The following is a 26,074-nucleotide window of genomic DNA, read 5'->3' on the forward strand; positions in this document are numbered from 1 at the left end:
CCCATTTTACAGATGAGGAAACTGAGGCAAATAAAGGTGAAGTGATTTACCTAGGTCACGTAGTTAGTTAGTGTCTGAGACTGGATTAGAACTCAGATCTTCCTGCCTCCACTCTCTATACCCTATCCCCCTGTGCCACATAATTGTTCCTAGGCCTAAGGGAGAGGTCTGAACCCTGCCCATCACTAAAGGAAGTTTAGTGAACTGAGGGGGCTCCCAGAGTGGGAAGAGGGCCTGAGAGGAGAAGGTTGTAGCAAAGACTGAAAGAAGAAACTGAGGCCCAGGAAGGAGAAGCATCTTGCCCAGAGCCTAACAGCTCCTGGCCCAGAGCAGACACTTAATAAATGTTTATTGGTGACTCAATTGCCCCACGTCATGTATTATTGATTCAAACTTGGGTCTTCTGACTTCAGCTCCAGAGGTTTTTCCTTTACAATACCCTGCCCCTTCTTTGTCCCTTCATTCTTATTTACTTACATTCATATGGTGGTAATTAGTGTGTCCTCCATTTGTCTATTTCATAAGGATTTTTCCAGATGTCTTTGCATTCTCATATTTTCTGGTTATAATTACATTATAGTATTCCATTACGTTAATGTTCCACAATTTATTTAACCCTCCCCTAATGCTGGACATCTAGGTTGCTTCCAGTTAAATGACATAACTATGCAAAAAAAGTCTTTAAACAGATTTTCTTTTGTTTTCAAAAACTCTTTCAGGGGTTTATTTTAAGAACCTACTAATTAAGCAGAGTGTTTCCTTTCATGCCATACCACAATTCCAAACCCCCAAGATCCTTGGGGCAGCTAGGTGGTGCAGTTGGATAGTAGTGCCAGGCCTAGAGTCAGGAAGACTCATCTTCCTGAGTTCAAATATGGCCTCAGATACTAGCTATGTGACCCTGGACAAGTCACTTAATGCTGTTTGCCGCAGTTTCCTCATCTGTCAAATGAGCTAGAGAAAGAAATGGCAAACCACTCCAGTATCTTTGCCAAGAAAACCCCAGATGCGGTCACAAAGGGTCAGAAAAGACTGAAAATCACTGAACAACAAGAATCCTACGGCTAATATTTGCCTTTTATTTTTATGTACATGTTGTCTCCCTGATAGAATAATCTTCAGAGCAAGGACAGTTTCATTTCTGTCTTGGTATTCCCAGAGTCAAGCACACACTAGGCATTTAATAACTGCATGCGGAGCCAAGAATTTTGTGCTGAAGTTTTCATGACCAATGAAAAGTGTATATGAAACTCCTTTTCTCTGTTTTTAGACCCTGTTGCCATGAAGTTAGGAGATAACTCTCTTCCAATTCCTTTTAGGGATAAACTTACCTTTCAGTCCAAAGAAAAGAGGAGCCAGAGAGACCTGGCTTCTAGACCTGGCTCTGCCACCCAGAGCTACGTGACTTTGAGGAAGCCATACCCTGGTTCCAGGCCTGTTTCGGTTTTCGTAAAGTAAATGAGTTTGGCATTCAGGAAGACAATTTGGAATTATACAGGGAGAGTAACTAACGGGTTCACACCTTTTGGCCAGGCACCCTGGTGCCGGGGGTTTATATCCCAAGAAGTCAATGGCAAAAAGAAAAAAAAATCCCATGTGTACCTAAACTTTCATAGCAGCATTATTTGTAATAGTAAAACACACACAGAAACAAACAAAAATCCTAGAAACAAATTATGGGCCAATCAACAAGCATTCATAAATTGACTCCTATGTGCCAGGTAGTGGGCTAGCTGCTGGGGATACAGAAACAAAATCAAAGCAATCCCTGCTGTCGGGGTAGGCAGCATGAGGGAATACATTAGCAATTGTTGGGCAGGGTGGCCATCAGGAAAGTCTTCATCTGACAAAGGTTCCCAGAGTGGGCAATACCACCCCCTGGGGGGCACTGCAATGATGCGGGGGGGCGGTAGTAGCCTCGGGTGCAGTTGGGGGGCATTGAATAAAAATAAGGAAAGAAGAAGCTAAGAAAATTTTGAAAAACCATTTGTACCTGTTTCATCTGTTGTGTAACAGAGTTAAAGACATAGCGATTATATTATTTTCCAAATAAACACACAAATGCAAGTTATAACTGATCAGCAGTCAGGTCCAGTCAAGTCTGCCAACAGGTCTTAACAAACAGGTGTTGGCAGGAGAATTCCTTGGGCATTGTGAGGAAGTCCAGCAGGCATCCACAGGAATATGTGGGTGTAATGACTTGTTCACAATACGATACTATTTGGTTACATGACGCAATATTGCATCATCAAAATTTCAATACAGGAAAAAACCACAAATTTACAACAAATCATTAAATTTAAGATGCATCATTTTTAAAAAATATATTTTATATTTTTTAAATGATGCAAATTTCCCCCCAAAAAACCATTAAAGGGTGAAAGAAAGTAGATTTCTGGGGGAGGGGAACTGAATAATTTTTTTAAAGGGGGAAGTAGGCCAAACCTCTGATCTAGAAGATAGTGCTAAATGATTGAAGGATGGTTGTACCCATTGTAGGCTATACACATATAATGGATATAGGATATTCATTATAATGCATTATTATTATATATTTTATTATTTATATAAATATCACCTATTAATTACCCTAAAATATTTGTCACATAATATTAATGCATTATTGAATTATATATTATATATATGATACTATATATATCTGCTCATTATAAAGATTTAAAAGTTTTCATGCCCACTGCCAAGAGAGGATTCAATGTAGCTGATCATCAGGTCAAAGTTGGTTGGCTTTTGTTGTGCTGGATCAACTACTACTGCTCATGGAATTCATATTCCAGTAACCGATGCCTTGAGGGCATGTGGATGGCTCTTACTGGATTGCAAATAGTAAGTGTATACAATCTCTCATTGGAGATTATGTGTGTGTGCATAATACATATTGTTACATTATATATTATACATGATATACTTATATAATCATAGTATAATTATATGTAAATCATATGTAACAAATAATATATATCAATTTGAAAGCCTAAAGTATCTATATAAATATGAGCTATTGTTATTGTGAGTTATTGCTAAAGTATTTTAGGTTTTCCCTATCAAGGAGAATAATAATAATAGCTAACATTTATGTAGCACGTGCTATGTGCAGGCATTGTGCTAAGTGCTTTATAATTATTATCTCATTTGATCTTCATAGAGGTAAGTGCTATTATTATCCTCATTTTACAGATGAGGAAACTATGGCAAACAGAGATTAAGTGACTTGCCCAGGATCACACAGCTAGTAAGTTTCTGAGGCTGGATTTGAATTCAGGTCTTCCTGACTCCAGGCCTAGTGTTCTTATCCTCTACACCAACCAATTTTCAGACTGGGAGGGAAAGAATACATGTCGATTAACAGAGTCAAAAACCCAAGACAAGCAAGGAAGTAATGAGAGTATTTAGCTGCCTTCAGTTCCAAATGGGACTACATCCCAGGGCACTGAAACAACTGGTAGATGGAATTGCTAAGCTGCTTCCACTGATCCCTGGCAAATCCTGACAGATGAGAAAAGTGCCACAGAACTAAGATGGGCAAACATTCCCAATTTATTTTAAAAAGGAGAGGTGAGTGGAAAGACAGTAGAGTTGACAAACCGTAGACAAGTGAGCTTGACTTCACTTCTAGAATATGCTATTAACGGGATGGTTAAGTGAGGATTTTGAGCAGAAAGCAGTAATCACTAAGAGCCAGCATGGGTTCACCAAAAACAACTCCATCCCAGAATAACTCCATTTCGTTTTTGAAAGGGCTATCAGATTGGTATAGTAACTGATGAAATGGAGCAGAATGGGTTGGTCAGAAATTCTGTAAAGCTGGAATCACTGAATTTAGTTGTCAATTCAACAACCGTGTACTGCTATGTGCGACCTAACATGGTAAGAGATGGGGATACAAAGTTATGAAAATAGCATGGCATTGGACAGAATGTCACATAATATCTTTGTAGATGAGATGACAAAAGCAACGAAATGAACTAGCATTTATTAAGCCCTTACTACATACCAAGTACAGGGACACATGGGATGGTATAATATGGGATGAAACATAGGCTAGATGACAGGTAGATTCGGAATGGATTGAATGATTAAGGCCAAAGAGCAGTGATAGATGGACTTATATCATTCTAGAGGAAGGTCTCTGATAAAATGCCCTAGGAATCTATCCTCGGCCTTGTAGGGGGAAAAATAGGAACCACAATTATTTTGCAGCAACTTGATGGATGAATCCCCCAATCAGCTAGTGGCCTAATAGTAAAAAGTGTCTAGTTACTATTGAAGGGGAAATAAAATATAGCAAACTGTGTAAGGTCAGAGTAAAGTGGATGGCCTCATCTGCTGTTGTAACAACTATTTGCTGGACTTGGGTAAGAGACCTTGTGGTCTTATCTAAAAGAATTTCTTTCACAGTTGTTTCCCCTTATTTCCTACCCTTGAATAGGGAATGTTTTCTTATGATAAATCCCACTAGTAACGTTCCAAATATTCTCCCTTTCTCCCTTGGCTAATCCCTCTCTTTCTCTACTTGTCTCTTATTAAATCTTTTACTTTTCTATCCTAATTTGCTATAGAATGTTGCAATTAGTTGGGTATTTCTAAGTGGGCTTGAAAGCTTATAAAAACCAAATTTGTGTCCTGGGTAGCTGAAGCTATTCAGCAGGAGTAGTATTCCTTAACATGTTAATACATTTCTTTCCTTTCAGTCTGGCCTCTTAGCTTTGACCCACAGTCATCAGAACCCCAGTGATAGGTATACCCTGTCCATGAAGGTCCAAGTATTCTTGGTCATAAGAATTCCCCAATAGCCTTATATTATTCAATCTTTTTATCAGAGTTTTAGATGAAGAAACACATGAAAACATCAATAGTCACATCAGTGTATTTTATTATAAAAATAAGTGAATATAAAATATGATTTTAATTCTTCATATAAAGTCAATTCCTAAGAAAAAAATTGCAACTTGCCAACACAAGGTACATCAGTGCAAAAACAAAATGGGATTCCACTGTTTCCAAAAGCCTATTCCCCACCCTTCACATAAGACAGGGCAGTGATGTTCAGTCCTCGCTTCTTGAGCCAAATCTGGGTCATCTGTGTGACCTGAATGTCTTCCACACTCTGTACTTGACACACTGCAGCATGTGAAGGCTTGACAGAGCATCAATGTGGATCTTGTCCTGCCTTGTTCTGACAGACCAGGCCCCATGTGCTCCATTCTGAGGCCATTGGAAAGAACACCCGGTAACACTTGTCCATTCCAAAGATGGGCAAGTTTCACTCAAACTGTCCCACCCTAGCCATCTCCTACACCTCAGTTGCCCATGTTGAATAACAGTTTTACCATCTTGAGCTGAACTGAAAGCAGGTGTAAATGACTGAGTCAGAATTCTGACTCTTAGAAATTGGTGCTTTCTTCAACAGAAAGATAAATTTGTATTTACTCTTCCCAACTCATCCTTGAAGGGATGGAACCTTACCCAATTGGTTACCAGGCACTTGATCGCCTGGTATACTGCCATTTCGCCCTCTCTGGAGAAATCCAATGGCTGATTCCCCTTCTCTGCTCCAGTGTGCTAGGCAGTAGGCTTTGAGTTGGAATGTCACACAGCTCAAATGAGATTTACCCCCAGATGACTGACTGGTCCTTTGGCAGATCCGCTCTCCCATTTTTGTTCCCATGTCTTTAGTGAATCATACTTCTTCAGGGGACCAGATTGTCCAAATGAATGACTGGAGAGTCTTTGCAGTCGATTCACCCTGGCCCTGCCTTTGACTAACTTCTTCAGGTGACTTGGTCACTGACAGCATTCAGACACGTGTCTAAGAAATTCCTCGCCCTCCTCATCATGAAAGAACCTCATGCAGTGAGGGCAGTGAAGGTCCCCTTGACCTTGACCTCTCAGATCAGGGCCAGGGATTCGTCTGTCTGCTTGGATTTCAGGCTGTTCAGGCTGCAGGACAGGTCTCCTTGTGCTTGCTGACTCTGCCCTGAGTAAGACCTCTGCAACGTCTGTCTCTAGGCGTTGTGTGTGGTTTTTGTGACCTGTGTGAATCCTACAGTGGCCCGTTGTCTCTCTCGACTCCTGTGGGGGAAAGACAGAGTTAGGAGTCATTTGGCCATTTGCTGACATTTAGTTTCTTACATTTTACCATTTAAAAGCATTTTCTCATGGAAACCAGCTATACATTCTTACGTTCAATTCCTCTCACTTCAAGTAAATATTTATTAAGCACTTATGGCATGAATTACACTCTGCTTGGTGCTAGAGATACAAAGACGAAAAAAAGACAAGCCCTGCTCTCAGAAGGGAGACCACACATATATAAATAGCTATATACAAGGGAGAATGTGATAATAACAATAATAGGTATCACTTATGTTGTGTTTCAAGGTGTGCAAAACCCTTTAAAAAAGTTATTTCATTTAATCTTCCCAACCATCCTGGGAGGTAGGTGCTATTATTACCACCATTTTACAGATGAGGAAACTGAGGCAAACAAGTTGCCCAGAGTCACATACCTAGTAAGCATCTGAAGCATGATTTGGACTCAGGCCTTCCTGACTCCAAGCCTATCACTATCCACTGTGCCACCTACCAGATAAGGCAAAGGAATGATCTGGTCTAGGCAGATTTGAGAAGGGAAAGCTCACTGTCAGCTCATTAGATAGAGTGTCAAGAAAGAATTCCTGGGGGCAGCTAGGTGGCGCAGTGGATAGAGCTCTGGCCTTGGAGTCAGGAGGACCTGAGTTCAAATTCAGTCTCAGACACTTGACACTTACTGGCTACGTGACCCTGGGCAAGTCACTTAATCCCAACTGCCTCAACAAAAAGAAAAAAAAAAGAATTCCTGCAGCAAGCATCATAAAGGAATAATGTTTGGGATGAGGATCTGCCCCATCACCTCTGCCTCTTAGTTTCCCTGGCTTTCTTCAAGGCTCAGCTCAAATCTACCCTTTGCAAGAGGCCTTTCCCTCTAAGGTCACCTTCCATCTACATATATACATATACACATGCACATACACATCTACATAGCTTGTATGTACATAGTCATTTGCATGCTGTTTTCCCCATTAGAATGTAAGCTCCCTGAGGGCAGGCATTGGGGTTTTGCCTTTCTTTGTTTCCCTAGTGCTTAGCACAGGGTCTGGCACATACTAAGTGCTTAATAAATGTTTGGTGACTGACTGAATCTACTCCTTTTTGCTTTCCTCAAAAGTGAGATCAGCCATGGAAAAGACAACACGACTATCCAAATTCTCCTCATCCTTCAAGGCCTGGCTCAAGTCTTGCTTTCACCAGGAAGCCTTCTTTGACTACCCTGACCCCACATTCTGAAGAACACAGATTTAGAGCTCGAAGGGATCTGGGATCGAAAATCACCAAGTCCAAGTCAGTCTTTTTACAGATGAAGAAACTGAGGCCCAGGGAAGCAAAGTGACTTCTCCAAGGCCACACAAGCATTAAGTAGCAAAGCCAGGATTTGAACCCAGGTCAATCACAGATCATCTATCAGGCTACTTGTCCAAACCTCCCCTTTGACAGATGAGGAAACTGAGGCCCAAGCGGGTGAAGTAACCTCCCCTCAGAAGTGGGATTTTGAACCCAGGTCTTCTGACTTGTGAGCCAGTGCTCATTCTTTTTTATTACCTTCCCTCCTCCCATATCCCAACACTATTTAGAATTTATTTAGCATCTTGAAGGAGCAGAGCACATTGCTAGTCATGGGGAGAGACATAAATTAAAACATGACCCCTTACAACCTAGTGGGAGAGATGCGATCTATCCACACCGCCACGAAATGCTCTGATGACACCCAGTCCACACCAGACCACACTGCCTTCCCCGCTTAGGCCTCGCCTGATCAGAGCTCGTGGGTTCCCTTGTTACCCACATGGATACAGCATGCTTTCCAGACTTCTCGCCACCATACACTAGCCCCTACAGCCTTCACCTGCTTAGGGGTCGGTCACACTTTCCCCCACTATGTCACAAAGTCCTGATGTCCAATCTTGCCTCACCTCACACAGTAGAAAAACTGGGTTGAATATTTAACTATGTCACTATGCAGAAAACACTACGCTTGGCCGAATGGTCTCAGTTTGAGGATAAGTGAGAGCAAAACAGATCTCAGCTGAGTATCAGTCTAGTAGGGAGAATGGGTGAAAATTCACTGCTCTGCTTCTAAAGCTTGAGCACAATGAGAATTTATCCAGAGAACACTAATCATCTGTGGTTGCACCAGTGTTACTGCCTGTGTGACCGTATGTAAGTCACTTAACCTCCCTTAGCCTCATTTTCCCTATCTGTGAAATGACAGAATTAGACTAGATAATCTCTAAGGTCTGTTTCAGGCTCTAAGCCTCAGGATCTCCATTAAAGCGACGTAAGAGAGGGAAAATGCATTTCTTTTACTGGGTAAAAATAATTTAACCATTCCATGTTTGGAATGTTGGGAAATAGAGTTTAAAAAATTATACTTAAAAATATTATAATTAAAGTTCAACTCAAATGTCACTTCTATTGAGGCCTTTCCAGATTCTCCCCCTCCTCCCCAGCTCACTCCCAAGTGATCTTGTATGTGCTTTTCTTCCTTCCTTTCTCTTTAAGGCAGGGAGGTGGCATAAAAGATAAAGAGTTCTGAGCCTGGAGCCAGGAAGACTTTACCAGCCGTGTAAGTCACTTAACCTCTCAGCTTCAATTTCCTTATCTATCAAATGGGGGTGATCACAGCACTCACATTACAGGATTGTCATGAGGTTCAAATGAAATGTACATATATACATGTATTTATTCCATGTTTGAATTGGTTATTGGCAAAGTGAAAAACGCTCTACAATTAAAGAAATTCTTGTTTCTAGACTTCAAGAATTTGTTCCATTTTTCTCCTTGTTGTTTATAAAATTATTCTACAGCATTAGCTGCTTATTTCCCCATCACCGTGTGGTTTTTGTTTTTTTTTTTACTCTTGATGCTGGTTTGTTCTTGAATTTAGCATCTATAAACTAACCATTCCCTGCATTCCCAATAGATACAATTCTGGCTAAAAAAGTACTCACAAAACATAATAATGCATCTATATTTTCTTTTTTTAATTAATTAATTTATCTATTTGTAGTTTTTAATATTCACTTTTATAAGATTTTGAGTTCCAAATTTTCCTCCCTCCCCAAGACAGCATGCAATCTGATATAGGCTATACATGTATAATCATATTAAACCTATTTCTACATTATGTATTTTCTTTTTTAAAGGACAAAAGTCAAGTGAAACGATTATATTTAAAACTACAAAATGGTTTTATTAATGAGAATAAGTCATTAGCTCATTGTATTAACAGAAACCCACTTCTCGTTTACTTGATAAACTCATGCAAAGATAACTATATTTAAAGCAGATTCTGTAAACTTAAAATGCTCTATAAATGCTGGCTATTGTTATTAGTTATTCCTAGGGGAAGGGAAGGGGATAAGCATTTAGTAAGCACCTGGTATGTGCCAGGCACTATTTTAAGTGCTTTGTAAATATCATCTCATTTGATCCTCTGGGATAGGTGCTACCATTATCCGCATTTTACAGTTGAGGAAACTAGGGCACACAGAGGTTAAGTGAATTGCCTAGGGTCACCCCACTAAGTGTCCAAGGTCAGATTTGAATTCAGGTCTTCCTGACTCCTGGGGCAGTGCCAGGCCTGTAGTCAGGCAGCTAGAAGCCCTGCCTAGTACATGGTAGGTGCTTAATAACATTTTTTTTTTACAGAGATAATAGATTGTCCACTCCCTGGAGAATATCTACATAAAGGTATGGTACAAGTGTAAAAAAGCACATTATTGTGCAATAGAAACAATGATTATGAAGAATTCAGAGATCCATTAGAAGACATATAACCAATGAAAACGTAAGAAACAAGACACAGGAGAACAATACTCAATATGTTGAAAACATATTAATGCAGAGGACAATGCAACAAAGAGAAATGTGTGTAATTATAATGACTGAGTTAGGACCTGAAAAAAAGGTTGAGAGAATATGCCTCCTTCCCGTCATTTCAGAGATGAGGCAGTATAACTGTGTAATGTTGTATATACTGTTAGAATACGGTGAATGAGTTGCATAATTCCACTGAACTGTTTTTCTTTTCTTTTCTTTTTAAAAGATCTTTGTTATAAACTGGAACTCTCTAGGTAGAAAAAAGAATGTATTCAAGAAAGTAAAAGAAATACAACAACAAGCATTTATCTAGCTCTCAATAGTTTGAAATACACTTTACATGTATTATCTCATTTTAACTTCATATTGGCCCTGGGAGATAAGTGTTATTATTCCCATTGTCCACATGAAGGGCAGCTAGGTGGTGAAGTGGATAAAATGCTGGGCCTGGAGTCAAGAAGACTCATCTTCCTGAGTTCAATCTGGCCTCAGACACTTACTATCTGTGTGACCCTGGGCAAGTCACATAACCCTGTTAGCCTCAGTTTCATCATCTGTAAAATGAGCTGGAAACATAAATGGCCAAGAAACACCCCAGATGGGGTCACAAAGAGTCAGATATACTGAACGATAACAAATTCCCATTTTACAGATAGGGACACCGGGGTAGATAAAGGTTAAGTGAATTGTCCAGGGACACACAGCTAGTAAGTGTCAGGCCAGATCTGAACTTAAGTCTTTTGGAATCCAGACCCAAGGCTCTATTCACTGTCTCAAGCAGGAGCTTAATAAAATAATTTTGAATTTTAAAAGGGAGAAAGAAATAACACAAGAAAATACTCTGCTCTTGATAAAGTAGAATCACCTGTCCTTGATGAAATGTAACTTTTGTATGTGGAGTGATCAAGAGAATGTAACTACTGAGTCACTCAGTAATATTTGGGGTTTTTTAAAAATAATTCATTAATTTATTTTTAGTTTTCAACATTCACTTCCATAAGATTTTGAGTTTTAAATTTTCTCCCCCTCCTACTCCTTCCCCCTCCCCAACATGGCGTGCAATCTGATATAACCTCTACTTATACATTCATGCTTAATAAGATTTTGTTGGTTGATTAACCTTTAAAAGGAAATTCACAATAAAAATCTTTCTGATTTTATTTCAGTGTTTTACCTGTCTCCTGGATATCTGGTGCTGTAGGGTTGCAACTTTTTCCTTAAGTTCTTGAATCTTGCTTTGTGCCCGCTCCCGATCCGCTCTTTCTGACGTAAAATCATCCTTATAAACAAGCACCTGAAAACAGAAAAAACTTAAGTGCTTCCCATAGTAGGCATTAAAAGACACTTTACCTACAACAGTCAAGGCCCCCCCCCCCCCAAAAAAACACTGCCCTAAACACTTGTTTAAGGGAAAACCCAATGGTTTTGGAATCCTAAGGTAGGGATTCAAGTTTCAGTCTTTCCTCCTACATACTATGTGACCTTGTACAAACTACTTCCCTTCATTCCCCTCCATCTCCTCCTTTACCAAATGGGGACATTGGACTAGATCACAGGTTCTTAAGCTTTTTTTGGTCACAGAACTCTTTTGGCAGTCTGGTGAAGCTTCCAAACTTGTAAGGATTTATTTACTTTTTTGAGGCCGGGTCCCCCTAGATCATCTGGAAAGCTTTGATCTATTTTTCTGACCTGGGCCAATTCAACACACCTCGGGCAGACTTGTCATCCTTCTCCTCCCATTAGTGAGGACCATGATTGGCTTTAGCCCTACGGTAGCTCAGAACTCCCAAATTCAATCAATCCACAAGCGCATGCCACTATGCTAGCCAGAATAATGTTTATAAATGAATAAAATTAAATGCAAAGGATTGCAAAAGAAACCAATTATATTGAAATACAATTATCAAAATCTTTTTTTTTTTTTTAAAGTTTATGGATCCCAGGTTAAGAGCCTGTATACTAGGTGATTTCTATGGACCCTCTTAGCTCAAAATCCTCTCATTTTATATAAGATGATACAAGAGATTTTGAGCTTTTTTTCCATGTCAGTGATGGGCTTGCACTGACCAACCTTATCTGTCCCTCTCTTGCTCACCATCCCACTCCTGCAATTTTCGGCTGACGGGATCCAAAGCACAGAACTTAAAGGTGCTTAATTTGGAATCAAGATAAAGTTGGAGGAGCAGGTGACTAAATTGGCTTATGCAGACTGACTCAGCAATCAACGTCTTCTCTACACCCAGTCACCTCCAGGGTGTCAGATCATCCCTTCTGAGTCTCGGTTTCCTCATTCACAAGATGAGGAAACTAAATCTCTCCTCCCTTTCTTTGCTAAATTCCAGAAAGCTATCTAGACCGGGTCCCTTCACTTCCCCTCGTCTCACTCTCTTCTAAACACTCTGCAGTCTGGCTTCTGACCTCATTACTCAACTGAAACTCTTCTCTTCAGAGTGAGAATGTCTCTTACTTGCCAAACCTAATGACTTTTTCTCAGTCCTCATCTTTCTGGAACTCTCTGCAACATCTCTCACTGCTGAATCACCTTCTCCTCCTGTACACTCTCTCCTCTCTAGGTTTTTGTGACACTCTGCTCTCGCTTCTCCTCTTGACTGACAGCTCCTTCCCTGTTCACTTTGCTAGATTTTCACCCATGTCATGCTCTTTCACTGTGGGGTTATCCAAGACTCTGTCCTAGACCACCTTCTATTTTGTTTCCATGCTCTCACTTGGGGAGCTAGCCCATCAGCTTCCATGGATTTAATTATGATCTCTATGCAGAATATATATATATATGTATATGTATATGTATGTATGTATGTATGTATGTATGTATGTATATATATGTGTGTATGTGTGTGTGTATTCCAGTCTTTCTTCTGAACGTCTCTCCTGTATCAGCAATTGCTATTGGACATTCAGAACAAGATGTTCCAAAGGCATATCAAATTTAACATGTCCAAAATAGACTTCATTTCCTTTTCTTTCATCTTTCTTCTGAACTTTCCTATTGTTGTTGAGGGCACCACCATCCTTCTGAGAGCCCAGGTTCACAACTCTAGTAACAATCCTCAACTCCTCACTGGTACTCACACCCCATATTCAATTAGTTGTCAAATCTATCATTTTCTAGCACCATAATCTGTTCTGTGTATATCTATATATGTGCATACTGTTTCCCCTTGTAGAATATAAGTTCCTTGAGGAGAAGAACTATTTCATCTCTGTCTTTGTATCTCAAGGGCCCAGAATAATACCTGGTACACAGCAGGCTTCATAAATGTTTGTCCACTAATCTCCAAGGTCCCTTCCAGCATTAAATCTTAGGGCCCTAAGAAAATTCAATGCCCCAGCCCCAGAAAGATTTCCAGCTAAAAGTTCATGTCATTTTCTGCCCCCCCCATCATTTGATACTTAAATTAAGTTTAATATTACCATAAAATTTTTTTTAGTGACAGTCTCTTCAAAATCAAACTAAATCACAGTATAAAAATCAATATGTTTTGTGGAAGCAAGGAGGGTGCCCCTTGATCGGGGGCTAGCAGAACAAGCTGAGGCTTAGCAATAGAAAGAATTTTTCATTCTGCATCAAATTTCTCAGAAGCTGAGTGACTGTGCCCTTGCTGACCTGCTGCTCCAACATCTGTATCCGCTCACTGTCTCCATCTTTTGCCTTCTTCATATCTTCCAGCTCCCTTTTTACTTTCAAGCAGTCAGCCATTTTTTCTTCCAACAGTTTGTTTAGCCGGAAAATCTCCTTCTGCATAAGCTCCGGGCTCATGGGCAAACCCTGCTCGGGAAGGACTTTCAGTTCCTTCAGCTGCAGATGGAGGCCCTTCACATACTCATCCCTGCTAGCGTCGTACTTCTGCCATTTGGCGTTCAGATCTTCTACCTGAGGAAGAAGAATCAGAATGGGTCTCGATGAAGGTAGGACAAGCATTTTCTTTCCCCAAATCCTCAAGAGGATACCCATTAACTACCTCACCTCACCGTAAATAAGCCCCACTATAACCACCACCAAGGTCCACCCTTCTGCTCACCTGTTTTCTCCTGTGCCACATATAAGTGCTAGATATTCAACCCAATGCTACTTTTTTTAAAAACAACAAATGGACTGTCTTGGTTATGGAAAGGAAAGCTTTTTTTTTTTAATGTGGCAAATGGAAAGAAGTATAGACATATAAGAAAGTATATGTCTATATATATATTTATATATATATAAATTATAATTATATAGTTGATGTCTAAATATATAATCACCTACACTAAAAGTTTCTGTACAACAAAAACCAATATAATTAAGATAAAAGTAACAGACTGAGAGAAAAGATAACATGACAAACAGAACAGATTTTTTAAAAATCTAAAATATTTAAGGAACTGTTAATAAGTCACAGCAATAATTCCCAAACCACGATGGATAAACAGTCAAAGGATATGAACAGATGATTTTGAAAAGAGGAAACATAGATTGCTAATTATCATTAAGGGGGGAAAAAAACCCTCAACTATACCAATAATGAGAAATCCAATCTACAACAACCTCGAGGGCCCACCCTACTTCCATCAAATTGGTAAAAGCAATTAAAAGCAACAAAATTCAATAGGACCAGAGTGATGGAGAAAGAAGTACACCTAAACCGCAAACCTGCAGAACCTTTTGGGGAGCAATCTGGCAGTATGCAAGAAAAGTTACAAAAGGAATTATGCCCTTTGTACTGAGAACACTATACTTGAGAATATACATATTTAAAGTGTTACAAAAAAACAAAAATGCAAAATCTATTCAAAGATTTTCATGGCAACAGTACATGTAATTTAAGTGTCAAATGATAGGGAAAAAGGTTAAAAAAAAAGAGGTACTATGAGAATAATGGAGCCAGAGGACCAGAGTTCAGATCTTGACTCTGCAACCTACTATGCCACCTTGGGAAAATCATGTCCCTTCTCTGGACCTCAGTTTCCTCTTCTGTAAAATGAGAATGTTGGACTTGATCATTTCTCTCTAAAGTTCCTTCTGGCTCTAAATCCCATGTTAATTTAACTTGTTTTTTTGCAGTTCCTGATACATCGAGGCCATGCATGCTTGAATAATGAGGAGGACATTACACGAGGAATCATACCATCCACCTAGGGTTTTAGTGCCACCTCTGAACCCCGGTCCTCTGGCTCCATCAATCTCATGGAACCTCATTTCCCCCCAACATTCAATACTTAAGTTATTTACAGGTTGTTGTTTTTTTTTTTTAAACCAATTACATATAATGCTAGTTAGCTGGTTTTATTAACCAGTGATTTCAAGGAGTGGAATCTACTGTGTTAAGTGTCTGTTGCATACATGTACTACTCTTCCCAGAATTATCTGCCCTCCTGTAACTTAAGCCCAGAAAAAAAAAAAAACACTAGTGTGGGAATCCAGACACCATCAACCTGAATTCCAGCTCTGAATTGCCACTAATTTGTAATATGATCTTGGGCAAATCCCTTCTCTCTGGGCATTTCATTTCTATAAGTATTTATCAAACTGCTACTATGTGCAGGAGGAAATGTGGTTGGCCCTGGGGACACAAAGATAAATCCAATATGGGCTCTGCTTGTGGAAGAAGTACAGTTTAATGGAGGGGAAGGAAAAGCACAGAAATAATTGTGCTACAAAGGAGAATGAGAGAAGATCTCAGTGAAGTGCTCCAGGAATGTGAGGAAGAAGGGCCACTTTCCCATGGAGTGAAGAGGAGGAGGGGGATGGGACGAGAGGGAGGGAGTCAGGGAAAACTTCATGGAAAAGGGGGCATCTGAATTGAGTCTTGAAGGAAGGAGTCTTGGACAGATGGAGATGGGGGAGAGGAGCAGCCATTGCTAGAACAGGGGAGAGCATAAGCAAAATGCAGAGGTGGGAGAGGACAGAATGAGGCTGAATAAATGAAGAAAGTCATGAGTTTATACTTTATTTGGAAGGCAATGAGATCTCAGTTCCTCCTCTGTAAAAGGAATGTTTGACCTGGAACATCATTTGGGTGCCTCCTAACTCCAAAATATCTACTTGGTGATTGGAAGGATTACCACAATGCAATCAGCAGCCTTCTAAAAACCACAAAGGAGGCTTTGAGAAATTCCAGCATGGGCTGATTTCTTCCCCGGTGTCTTAAATTTAATTTCAAACAAACAAACAAACAAACAAACAAAAAAACACACACACACACCCCCAACCAAAAACCAAAAGCTATATTACTTCCTTATAGTGACCATTAGACTTCCCCTATTTTTTCCTTTCTTCCTCCTCCCCACTTCCTCCCCCAAAATGAAGCAAAGCCATGAGTGTTCTATTCCTTCTTGTAGCCAAACAAGGTCAAGGCTTTTAAAATAATTCCTGTAGAATTGGTCATGGTTATAAGAGATCTCCTGGTGTACTAGAAAGAGCCCTGGATTAATAGGTTCAAATCCCAACTCTGACATTTTCATTCAATAAGCATGTGGCTACTGTGTGCTGGGCACTGGTAATACAAAGTAAAAAATAAAATAAAATAGTCCCTGCCCTGAAGTAACTTCTATTCTAATGAAAGCTAGGTGGCAAGGTGGAAATAGTGCTGGACCTGTGGAGTTGAGAAGTCCTTGGTTCAAATCCAGTCTCAGACACTCACTAGTGTGACCCTGGGCAAGTCACTTAACCTGTGTCTGCCTCACCTGTAAAATAAGGATAAAAACATCTCCCTCCTGGAGTTATCGTGAGGATAAAATGAGATAATATTTGTAAAGTGCTTTGTAAACTTTAAAGTGCTACGTAGATGCTAGTTATGATGATAATGATGATGGTGAAGGAAACTACGCGTACATAGCTGTCAATACAAAATATATACAAGTATATACAAAGTAATTTCTGGTGGAGTTGTGAAGGGCACTAAGTAATGAGAAGGAAACATTGAGAGAGACCTTTTAGATGAGGTGGGGATTTCATTGGAGGAGGCAAGGAAGTAGTGCATTCCGGGCATGGGGGCCAGCCTAGGCAAAGGCTGAGAGATAGGCAATGGACACATCACAAGTAGCCTCATTTGACTGTAACATTGAGGAAATGAGGTGGAGGAATGTGAAACCAAACTGGAGAGGTAAGCTGGATCCACTAGATGTCCTATCTCAGTTTCCTCACCTGTTAAATGGGAATAAAATCTGCACCAGCTACCTCACAGGATTGTTGTAAAATATTAAATGGTACTGAAATAGTCATTATTAATCTGGAGTTTGAGGGGCTGACACCCAGACTAGCCTTAGTGATATCAGCTAGTCTTGGTAGCTGGCAGTGACAAACCAAAAATACAACTGCCATTTCTATACCACTTTAAGGTTTGCGAAGCACTTTTCTTAACCATCTTGTTGGGAAAGTAGTGGAAATATTCTTATCCCAATTTTACAAATGAAGAAGCTGAGGCTCAGAAAGATGAAGGCTCCAAAGCCCCGGGGCAGTGAGGTGTCAGACCTAGGATTTCCACCCAGGTTTCTTGACTCTAAGGACAATGCTCTTTTCGCCACACCCTCCTCCCACAAATACGAAATAAGGAGAAACATACTCACATGAACCACTTTTTGTTTCAGGAGCCTGTTTTCCTCCTGTAATTTACAAATAATGGCATGAACCGAGACATCACCTTCAGGAAATTGTAGCTGTGGAGGAAGAAAAAAAATACCTTATCATGACATTCCTCCCTCCCATGAGACACAGATTGAACAACTACTAAGTAATAACCTTTTCCCCAGCCTTGTTTGGAAGAGGAATTTTTCCTGTGCTTATAGTCACTTCAAAATCAAACTGGATCGATCACATTAAAGCAGCAATATAAGAACTCATCTGCTTTGAGGTAGCAAAGAGGGTGCTCAATGACTGGGGACTAGCAGAACAGACTGTGGCTTGTCAATGGAATGGACGGTCATTCTGCTACAAGAAATGACAATATGAAGAATTCAGAAACGCCTGGGAAGACTTATCTGAACTCATGCAGAATAATGTAAAGCAAGAGAGCAAACACAACCCCTAAAATGATGTGAAGTCTATAAACAGGCACTTCCTTCCTAGGCACCTACTGTGTGCCCAGGCCCTACACTAAAGGCTGGGGTTACAAAGAAAGGCAAAAGACAGTCTCTGCTCCCAAGGAGCTCACAGTCTAAAGGGGAAACAGCATGCAAACACCTGTGTCCATAAAGTCAAGGCAAACAAAATTTTAAAACACTGAAATTCAAATCAGTGCACTGAACAACCTTGACTGATGAGAAAGACCTCAACTCTCTTCAGGAGAAAGGTAGTGGAGCACAGGCCCCGAATGAACCATATATGCTATCAACCAGGATCAATGGGTAGGTTTGTTTTGCTTCATTGTACTTTTTTGTTTCAAGAGACATATGGGAGAGGAGAAAGAGATAACCAGGAAATAACTTTGATGTTGTGAGGTGAAGGGGAGCCCGGGTGTCAATGTGATAACTAGGAGTTTTCATGAAATCAACATTCCATGAGGACATTCCCATTGTAGACTCCATCCCCTACAGCATGAGGCATTAGAATAACTAGCTCTAAAAGCTAGACACCATTTTGTTGCTTATAGCTTAGGGAAAAGAGTTCAAGGAATAATAAATAATAAGTTCAAATTTCCGATAGGCTTTAAAGTTTACGTAGCATTTTCCCAGTGGTTGAGAGGTAGATGGTGCAACTGTTATCATTCTCATTTTACAAACAAGGAAACTGAGGCTCAGAGAGAGGAAGTGACTTGCCCAGGAACACACACCTAGTAAGTGTCAGAAGCAGAATTAGATCTGATGTATTCTAACTCCTTAGCAACTAGGTGGCTCAGTGGATAGAGTGCCGGGCCTGGAGTCAGGAAGACCCGAGTTCAATTCCAGCTTCCGACACTCACTAGCTGTGTGGCCCTGGGCAAATCACTTAACCTCTGTTTGCCTTAATCCACTGGAGAACAAAATGGCAAACCTCTCCAGTATCTTTGCCAAGAAAACTCCATACAGGATCACAAAGAGTCAGACATGACTTAACAACAACAACAATATTCTAACTCCAAAACCAATGTTCTTCTAAATCACAGCTGCCTCACAGTGGTATCAGCAGGGCCTTGGCATCTGTCCTCCTTCTGTAAAAAGCTGAAACTGTTTTCTTAGAACATTTACATTTAAGCATTCTAAAAACATAGTCTTTCTAAAGGTCTTTCTAAAGACTTTAATTCTGGAAAGGCAACCTGGTACCTAAGAGCAGTCAATAGAATATTGGGTCTGGAATCAGGAAGACCCGAGTTCAAATTCATCCTCAGACACTTACTAGCTGTATGGCACTGGGCAAATCACTTAAGCACTATTTGCCTCTGTTTCCTTATCTGTAAAATGGGGATAATAATAGCACCTACCTCCCAGGGTTATTGTGAAGATCAAATGAAATAATAGTTGTAAAGAACATCATAATATTATGATTCCCATTTTACAAATTTGGGAACTGAGTCCCAAAGATGTGAAGACTTGCCTTAGGTGACATAGCTACTAAGAGGCACTTAAGACTTGCTTCCAAGGGCACTTTCTGCCACAAATTCAGTGTTCTCCTGTTCTCCTGGTCACTCAGAAAAATACCCCAAATCTGTTCAGAAGATGGGCTTAGGGGAAGGACCATTCTGATTGCTGGCTTCAAGGATCTGAAGGCCTGTCACGTGGAAGGATAGGATTAGATGTCTTCTACTTGGCATTTTAGATGGCAGAATGGAGAGCCAGAAAGGGCAGCTACAGATAAGCTTGACATAAAGAACAAGTCCTCAACCACCCAAACTGCTCAAAACTGGAATGAAAGAGGGCTCTCTGTCACTGGAGGTCTTCCAGGGGAGGCTAACTGACCACCTCTTGGAGAGGCGGTGTGGGGTACTGTAAAGAGCCCTGGATTTGGGGTCAGAAGACCAAGATGGGACTTCTGGCTCCACCACCTACTACACTTAGGATCTTGGGCAAGATACTTAATCTCTCTGGGCTTCGGTTTTTTCCTGTTCAGTGAGGGAGTTGGGCCAGACGATCTCTTAGAGCACCTTCCAACACCCTTAGGTTGCATAGTGTAATCTTAGGAAGGGATGGGTTGGTTCAGATGCCTTCAAGGTCTCTTCCAGTTGTGAAATTCTGTAACTCACTTTCTCTATCAAGCTACATTTATCCAGAATTCCCCTCAAACAATCTGGGAATCACATCTGACAACCGTTCTCCCAGACGGGAATCCCTGAAGCAACCTGACTAATTACATGACTAGAAACTTGACCCAGTCTTAGAATAATGTGATGCTTTGCCGCCCCAGACTGCCAGACACACACCCTGAATATCCCAAACCGAAAACTCACTTTCTACCTCAGGTCATTCAAAACATGTTTGGGACTTTAAAAAAGAAAGGGGAAATGCTGCAATGATTCCAAAAAGTACTAAGAGGCGGGGGGAAGGGAAGCCCCACTATCACCAAACTAGTAGCTTCTTTCTTAGTTTCAGAAATGGGCTGTTCCTCCTGGAGACTCCCCTTGGGTAGGCTCTGGTACCAGACCAAGACAAAGATCATAAGAGAGCTCCCAGAGACCTTCCTCCATAACTCACTATCCCCCTGGTGATCACCTGTAAAATTCCTGTAACATCAAGCTATTTTCTCAGAAAGACTCCCCTCTCCCCCACCTGTCAGCTCCATATAATCCACTTCTAACAGAATCCTAGAACATTCAAGCTGGAAGGAACCTCAGAGCTCATCATCTCTTCTACCTACCTCATTTTACAAGTAGGAAAACTGAAAGCCCCAAGAGGGGAAGTAATATGCCCAAAGTCACCCAGCCAGTGGATATCAGAACTGGGACTAGATCCCATATTGCTTAACTCCCCAGCCCATAGCTCTTCCCACTACCCAAAAGGAGAAAATGATGAAAAATGCTCTTCCTCCAGCCCCCTAAATACTATCATCCTTCCTAAATTTCCTGTTCCATTCAAGAGTACCAATAAATATCATCCAGGCAGAACTAGGGCAGTGTGCCCTAGTGTAGAAAGAACACTGGTGTTCTCTGGAGTCAGAGGACCTTGGCCTTGAACCCTGGCTTCTTCTTAATTACTCAGCTAACCTCGGATAACCATTTAACTTTTCTGTTCCTCTTCTGTCAAGTTGGGGAGTCAGATTAGATGATCTCTCACGATCTCTAGGGGTTAAGTGGCCTGCCCAGGGCTACAGAGTTGGTAAGCAGTAAAACCTAGTAAGTAGGTTTCCAAATCATGTCCTCCAAATCTAAATATAGTGATTTGCCTACTGCACCATGCTTTCTCTCCTTCCAACTCTAATTCCTTTGGTCACATGATTGGTGGTATCTTTGAAGCCTTTCTTCATCCCATTGCCAATTCTGCAGGTTCTATCTGTCCCTTCTTTACCATTCCCAGATAGGTCCTCTTTCCCTGGAGTATTACCTAGATCATTTCAGTCCTTTCCTAGCAGATCTCCTCGCTTCCCATCTTTCTCTCATCTCTTATCCCTTTTAATCCATCCTACATGAATTTACCACATTTTTCTGGGTACCATTATAATCCATCACTCCACTCCCTAGAAGACTTCAATGGCTCCCCATTGATCACCAAATAAAGGAAACTTCTTAGCCTAGCACTTAGAGCCCTCTGTAGTCAGGCTCCAATCTGGCTTCCAACTTTATTTCACAATATTTTTTTCCCCATCATGTTCGCAATACTCCTGTCAGACTAGACAATCTGCCATGCTTTGGATGAATCTCATGCTTTCAGATCACTTTTCACACTGTTCCTTATGCCAAAAATGGCCTTTACCCCCTATTTTTGCCCAGAGACTTCCTACTCATGCTTTGAGGCCTGGTTTAAAAGTCACCTCCTCCATGAAGCCTTCCCTGATCCCTTAAGCTGGAAGTGATTTCTTCCTCATCTGATCTCATGACATTTTTGTACTCTATGTACTTCTCATATTCTAATTTGTCATGGATTTATCCATGCACGTGCCTTATCACCCTCTAAAGGGCATGGGCTATCCACATAGGAAAAACCAAGTGTATAAAGAACATCTCATCCATTTTGGAATGTACAGTTGAATGGACAACTGATAGAGCTTACCTAAAAGCATATACATACAGATTATATATATATATATATTTATGTGTACATATATTTATATATAAGTGTATATTTACATATTGATGTGTGTATATATGTGTATGTATATATGTGAGTATATGTATGTAATATGCATATGTGTTTATATCTATACATGTACAAAACTCATTGTCTAATTGCAATGTGTATATATGTATTATTGTTCAGTCATTCAGTCATGTCTGATCCTTCATAACCCCATGGACCACAGCACACCAATACTGCCCATGGGGTTTTCTTGGCAAAGATACTGGAGTGGTTCACCATTTCCTTATCCAGTGGATTAAGGCAAAGAGAGGTTAAGTGATTTTCTGCAGAGTGTCTGAGGCTGGATTTGAACTCAGATCTTCCTGACTGCAGGCCCAATTCTCTATTCACTGAGTCATCTAGCTGCCCCTGTATGTATGTATGTATATATAAGCAGACCTATGTGTGTATATGTATGTGTATACACACACACACACACACACACACAGAGAGTACATGCATGTATGTATATATACACATGAGCATACACGCTGCAATTAGACAATGAGTTGGGACCAGAATAGAACAGGAGGAGGAGAATAGGCTGTATTGTTTTTGGGAAACTGTTAAATTCTTTCAATAACCTTAGGATTCTCCCAGAAACAATAGCTTAACATTTTGTTAACACTGACATTCCCTTGATGATACCCTATGGCTTTGGGTCTCAGAACATAACAGTCTCTGAAGAACTGAAACTTTAAGAACAAAATCTTAGAAGACTGCATCCAGTAGCCTAGAATATGTGCTTTGTCGCTCTCTCTGCTTATCGATGGCACAGCCTCTCATATTCTACGAGTCAGGTGTTGTATAATGAACAGAGAGTTGGACTCAGGATGATGTGGATTCAAATCCTGTTTTGGACACTTTACTAGTAGCTGTGTGACCTGGGCAAGTCACTTCACCTCATCTGTTTCCTCATGTGTGATGATCTCTGAATCTATGATCCAGTGAGCTCTTCCTATTTACTTCCTAAATCGTGGCCTAAAACAAGTGATTATTTTAAAGGACCATTCCCACAGAGGCTTCTTGCACAAAGTGGAAAGTGAGTGTCCTAGGCTCTGTGTTTGACCAGCTCACAGAAAAGCAGGCTGGTCTAGGTTTACCTCTAATTGTATTTTGCATCTTTAGTCATTCTAGAAAGGATCAAGGGATCTCTCACTCTCAGAGCCTTGCCCCGAAAACTATGTGGTTTTTATTAATGAGGAAGGATAGCAAGGGAAGCTTCTCATGCAAATGTGACTTTAGTAATTACTCTGAAGGTCCAGAGGTTTTTATGAGGCAGAAGTTGCCAATTTCTGTCCCTCCATATTGCGGTAAAGGGCATAGAGAGCTAGATTTAGAGTCAGGAAGATCTGAATTCAACTACAGCCTCAAACTATTGCTAACCATGTGACACTGGCCAAGTCCCTCAGCCTCAGTTTCCTCATCTATAAGATGGGACTTACCTCATAAGGCTGGTGCAAGGATCAAAAGAGATGATAAAACACTTTGCAAATCTGAAAGTACCATATAAATGTCAGCTATCATTAGTGGTAGTGTTATCATTCCCCTCAAACACCTTTCTATAATTACCTAGCTGCTGGGGTATATGAGAAGGTCTCAACTTTGGCTCCACATCGGTCCCCTCTTTCCCCTCAAAAAATCAGTGAATCGGCAAAGTCAGCATCTGAACCAGCTGAACCAACACAGGGCTCCGAGTTGGAGGGGACCTTTGAATACTACAAATAATAACAAATATGTTCTAATTCCTCTAGTGTTTCAAGTTTTACAGAGTATTTCCTCAGAATGACCCTGTGAAATGGTCAGTGCACCATTATTATTCCCATTTTACAGATGAGCAGAGTGAAGCAGATATAGCAATAAATCAAACCCCTTCATTTTACAGATAAAGTGAGTCTCAAAAGTGCACCACGTACCTTATTAGATCTTTCCAAGGGGGGTTTCTCCTCCCTGTGCCCTCCAGATCTTTGCTTCTCGTCCAGACATTTGACGAGGTGCTGACACATCTCGGCGGTGGCGGCCAGAGTCCTCCGGAGCTGATGAGTCTCATCAGTCAGGGACCGACAGAGCACCTCGCTTGTGGCCTGCGCCTTCTCCTTCTCCGCCAAACTTCTCTGCAGCAGCAGGATTTCTCGCTCCCGCTCATGCTGGGGCTCCATGAGCAGCCGCTGCAGCTCTCTCTCTTTCTCTTCCAGTTGCTGATTCAGTTTCTGCATCTCCTAATGAAGACATTTAACACAATTCATTTGACAAAGAAACAGCCGACTGGAAGTCCCCTATAATTCAAGAATGCCACCAATACAACTGTAGGAATTTACCACCATTATGGGACAAACGCACTCCCAGCCAAGCCCTGGTTTTTTCGACTGATCATTAACCGGGGAGTTTTCTGGCCTACGAGTTTTTTTCATTCTGAAATTCCATCTTACATTTTGTTTTCATGAGCTAGAACATAACAGTGTATTTTGTGTCATCAAAGAATTCTGCATAGTGGTCAAACTACTTGACAAATGACTAAGTGTTGGGATGTGAATGTTTTGTGATGAGGGAGTAGGGGAAGAAATTCTCCACCCTCCCCCTCAATTGTTTTTTAAGAGAAAAAAAATACCCCAAACCTGACAATCATAGTCAGTTTCCTGCCTGTAAAATTCAAAGTTGCATAAAAAGATTGGGTACAAAAAAATGTGAAGAGATGAGACTTTTTCAATCCATAAACTGTGCTGTGGTTCCCCGCCTCCCTCACCCAGCCACTCCACCATGCTTGCTGGTGGTATAGACCTTCCTACCTCATCTTCATTTCCACCTCTTCCTATTACTTTTCAGCAGGGATAAACACCAGAATTAGAAAAATCTGAACCTCTTGATCACAGTGGAAGCAAGACATTGGGATGTATTACTAAGGAAGGAGAGGTTTGTTTTTTTTAAACAGTGTCACCCAAATACTTGATTTCACTTGTTACACCAACTCACTGTGTGACTTTAGTTTAATGACTTTCCCCCCTCTCACCCTAAGTTTCCTTGTCTGTATGTTGAATGGATTGAACAACATTATTTCTAAGGTTCCTTCAACTCTAAAATTTCAATTCTGTGATAAGCACCACTTAGGAGAAAAGGGAATGGACTAGATAATAATAAGCTCTCTTTTCTACAGTCCTTGAAGAGTTACAAACTACTTTCCTCACAACCACCTTGTCAGGAAGGTAATTGTTTCTTGAATTGAATTCCAGCCAAATTGGCCTATTTGCCAAATGACATTGTGTTTCCAACCTCCATGCCTTTGCCTTGGGCTCACAGAATGGGCCCCATTCCCAGAATGCTCTCTGACCTCACGCCTCTTGAAGTGCATAGTTCCTTTAAGAACTAACTTAGGCACTGCCTCTTTCATAAGGCCTTTACTTTTTTTTAAGGTAATTTGGGTTAAGTGATTTTTCCCAGGGTCATACAGCTAGTAAGTATCTAAGGCTGTCTTTGACTCCGAGGCCAGTACTTTATCCACCTAGACACTGACCTACCCCAAGGCCTTTACTTACAATCTTACCTATTAGTCCTCTCCCCCTCCCATTCTCTGAAATTACTTTGTATACATTTGTAATTTACTTTACTCCTCCTCCAGTAGAATGAAAGTTCCTTGAGGGTAGAGACTATCTTCAATTTTGTTTTTATATCCCCAGCCTATAGTAAATAGTAGGTACTTAATAAATGCATTGTGAATCAAACAGAATTCCGTCTTATAGAACCATGGACTCAGAGATGAAAGGTACCTTGGAGATCATTGGCCCAACATTCCCTTCATTGCAGAAATCCTCATTAGAATATCCCCAACAGATTGTATAAACTCTGCTTGAATACTTCCAGGGACAGGGCGTTCATTACTTCTAGAAGCTGCCCTAATTTTCAGAAAGTTTTGTTATATTAAGCTGAAATCTGCCTTCAACTTCACCTCCATGGTTCTACTTCTGCC

The 26,074-nt window shown here is 40.7% G+C and overlaps 1 protein-coding gene across 1 annotated transcript in view; it reads right to left on the minus strand.

Annotated features, from left to right (window-relative positions):
* Nucleotides 1–4,892: 4,892 nt before the first annotated feature.
* Nucleotides 4,893–26,074, minus strand: part of TNIP2 (TNFAIP3 interacting protein 2) — a 31,378-nt gene continuing 10,196 nt past the window's right edge. The window contains exons 2-6 of the mRNA XM_027836089.1: nucleotides 24,030–24,332; nucleotides 17,500–17,589; nucleotides 13,562–13,828; nucleotides 11,111–11,230; nucleotides 4,893–6,090 (exon numbers count right to left, since the gene is read on the minus strand). Of these exons, the coding sequence (XP_027691890.1) occupies nucleotides 5,803–6,090; nucleotides 11,111–11,230; nucleotides 13,562–13,828; nucleotides 17,500–17,589; nucleotides 24,030–24,332 (1,068 nt within the window). The 3' untranslated portion in view covers nucleotides 4,893–5,802. The remainder of the gene's footprint in view (nucleotides 6,091–11,110; nucleotides 11,231–13,561; nucleotides 13,829–17,499; nucleotides 17,590–24,029; nucleotides 24,333–26,074) is intronic.

Source organism: Vombatus ursinus, unplaced genomic scaffold, assembly GCF_900497805.2.
Source record: "Vombatus ursinus unplaced genomic scaffold, bare-nosed wombat genome assembly UNPS02014818.1, whole genome shotgun sequence".
Classification (NCBI taxonomy): domain Eukaryota; kingdom Metazoa; phylum Chordata; class Mammalia; order Diprotodontia; family Vombatidae; genus Vombatus; species Vombatus ursinus.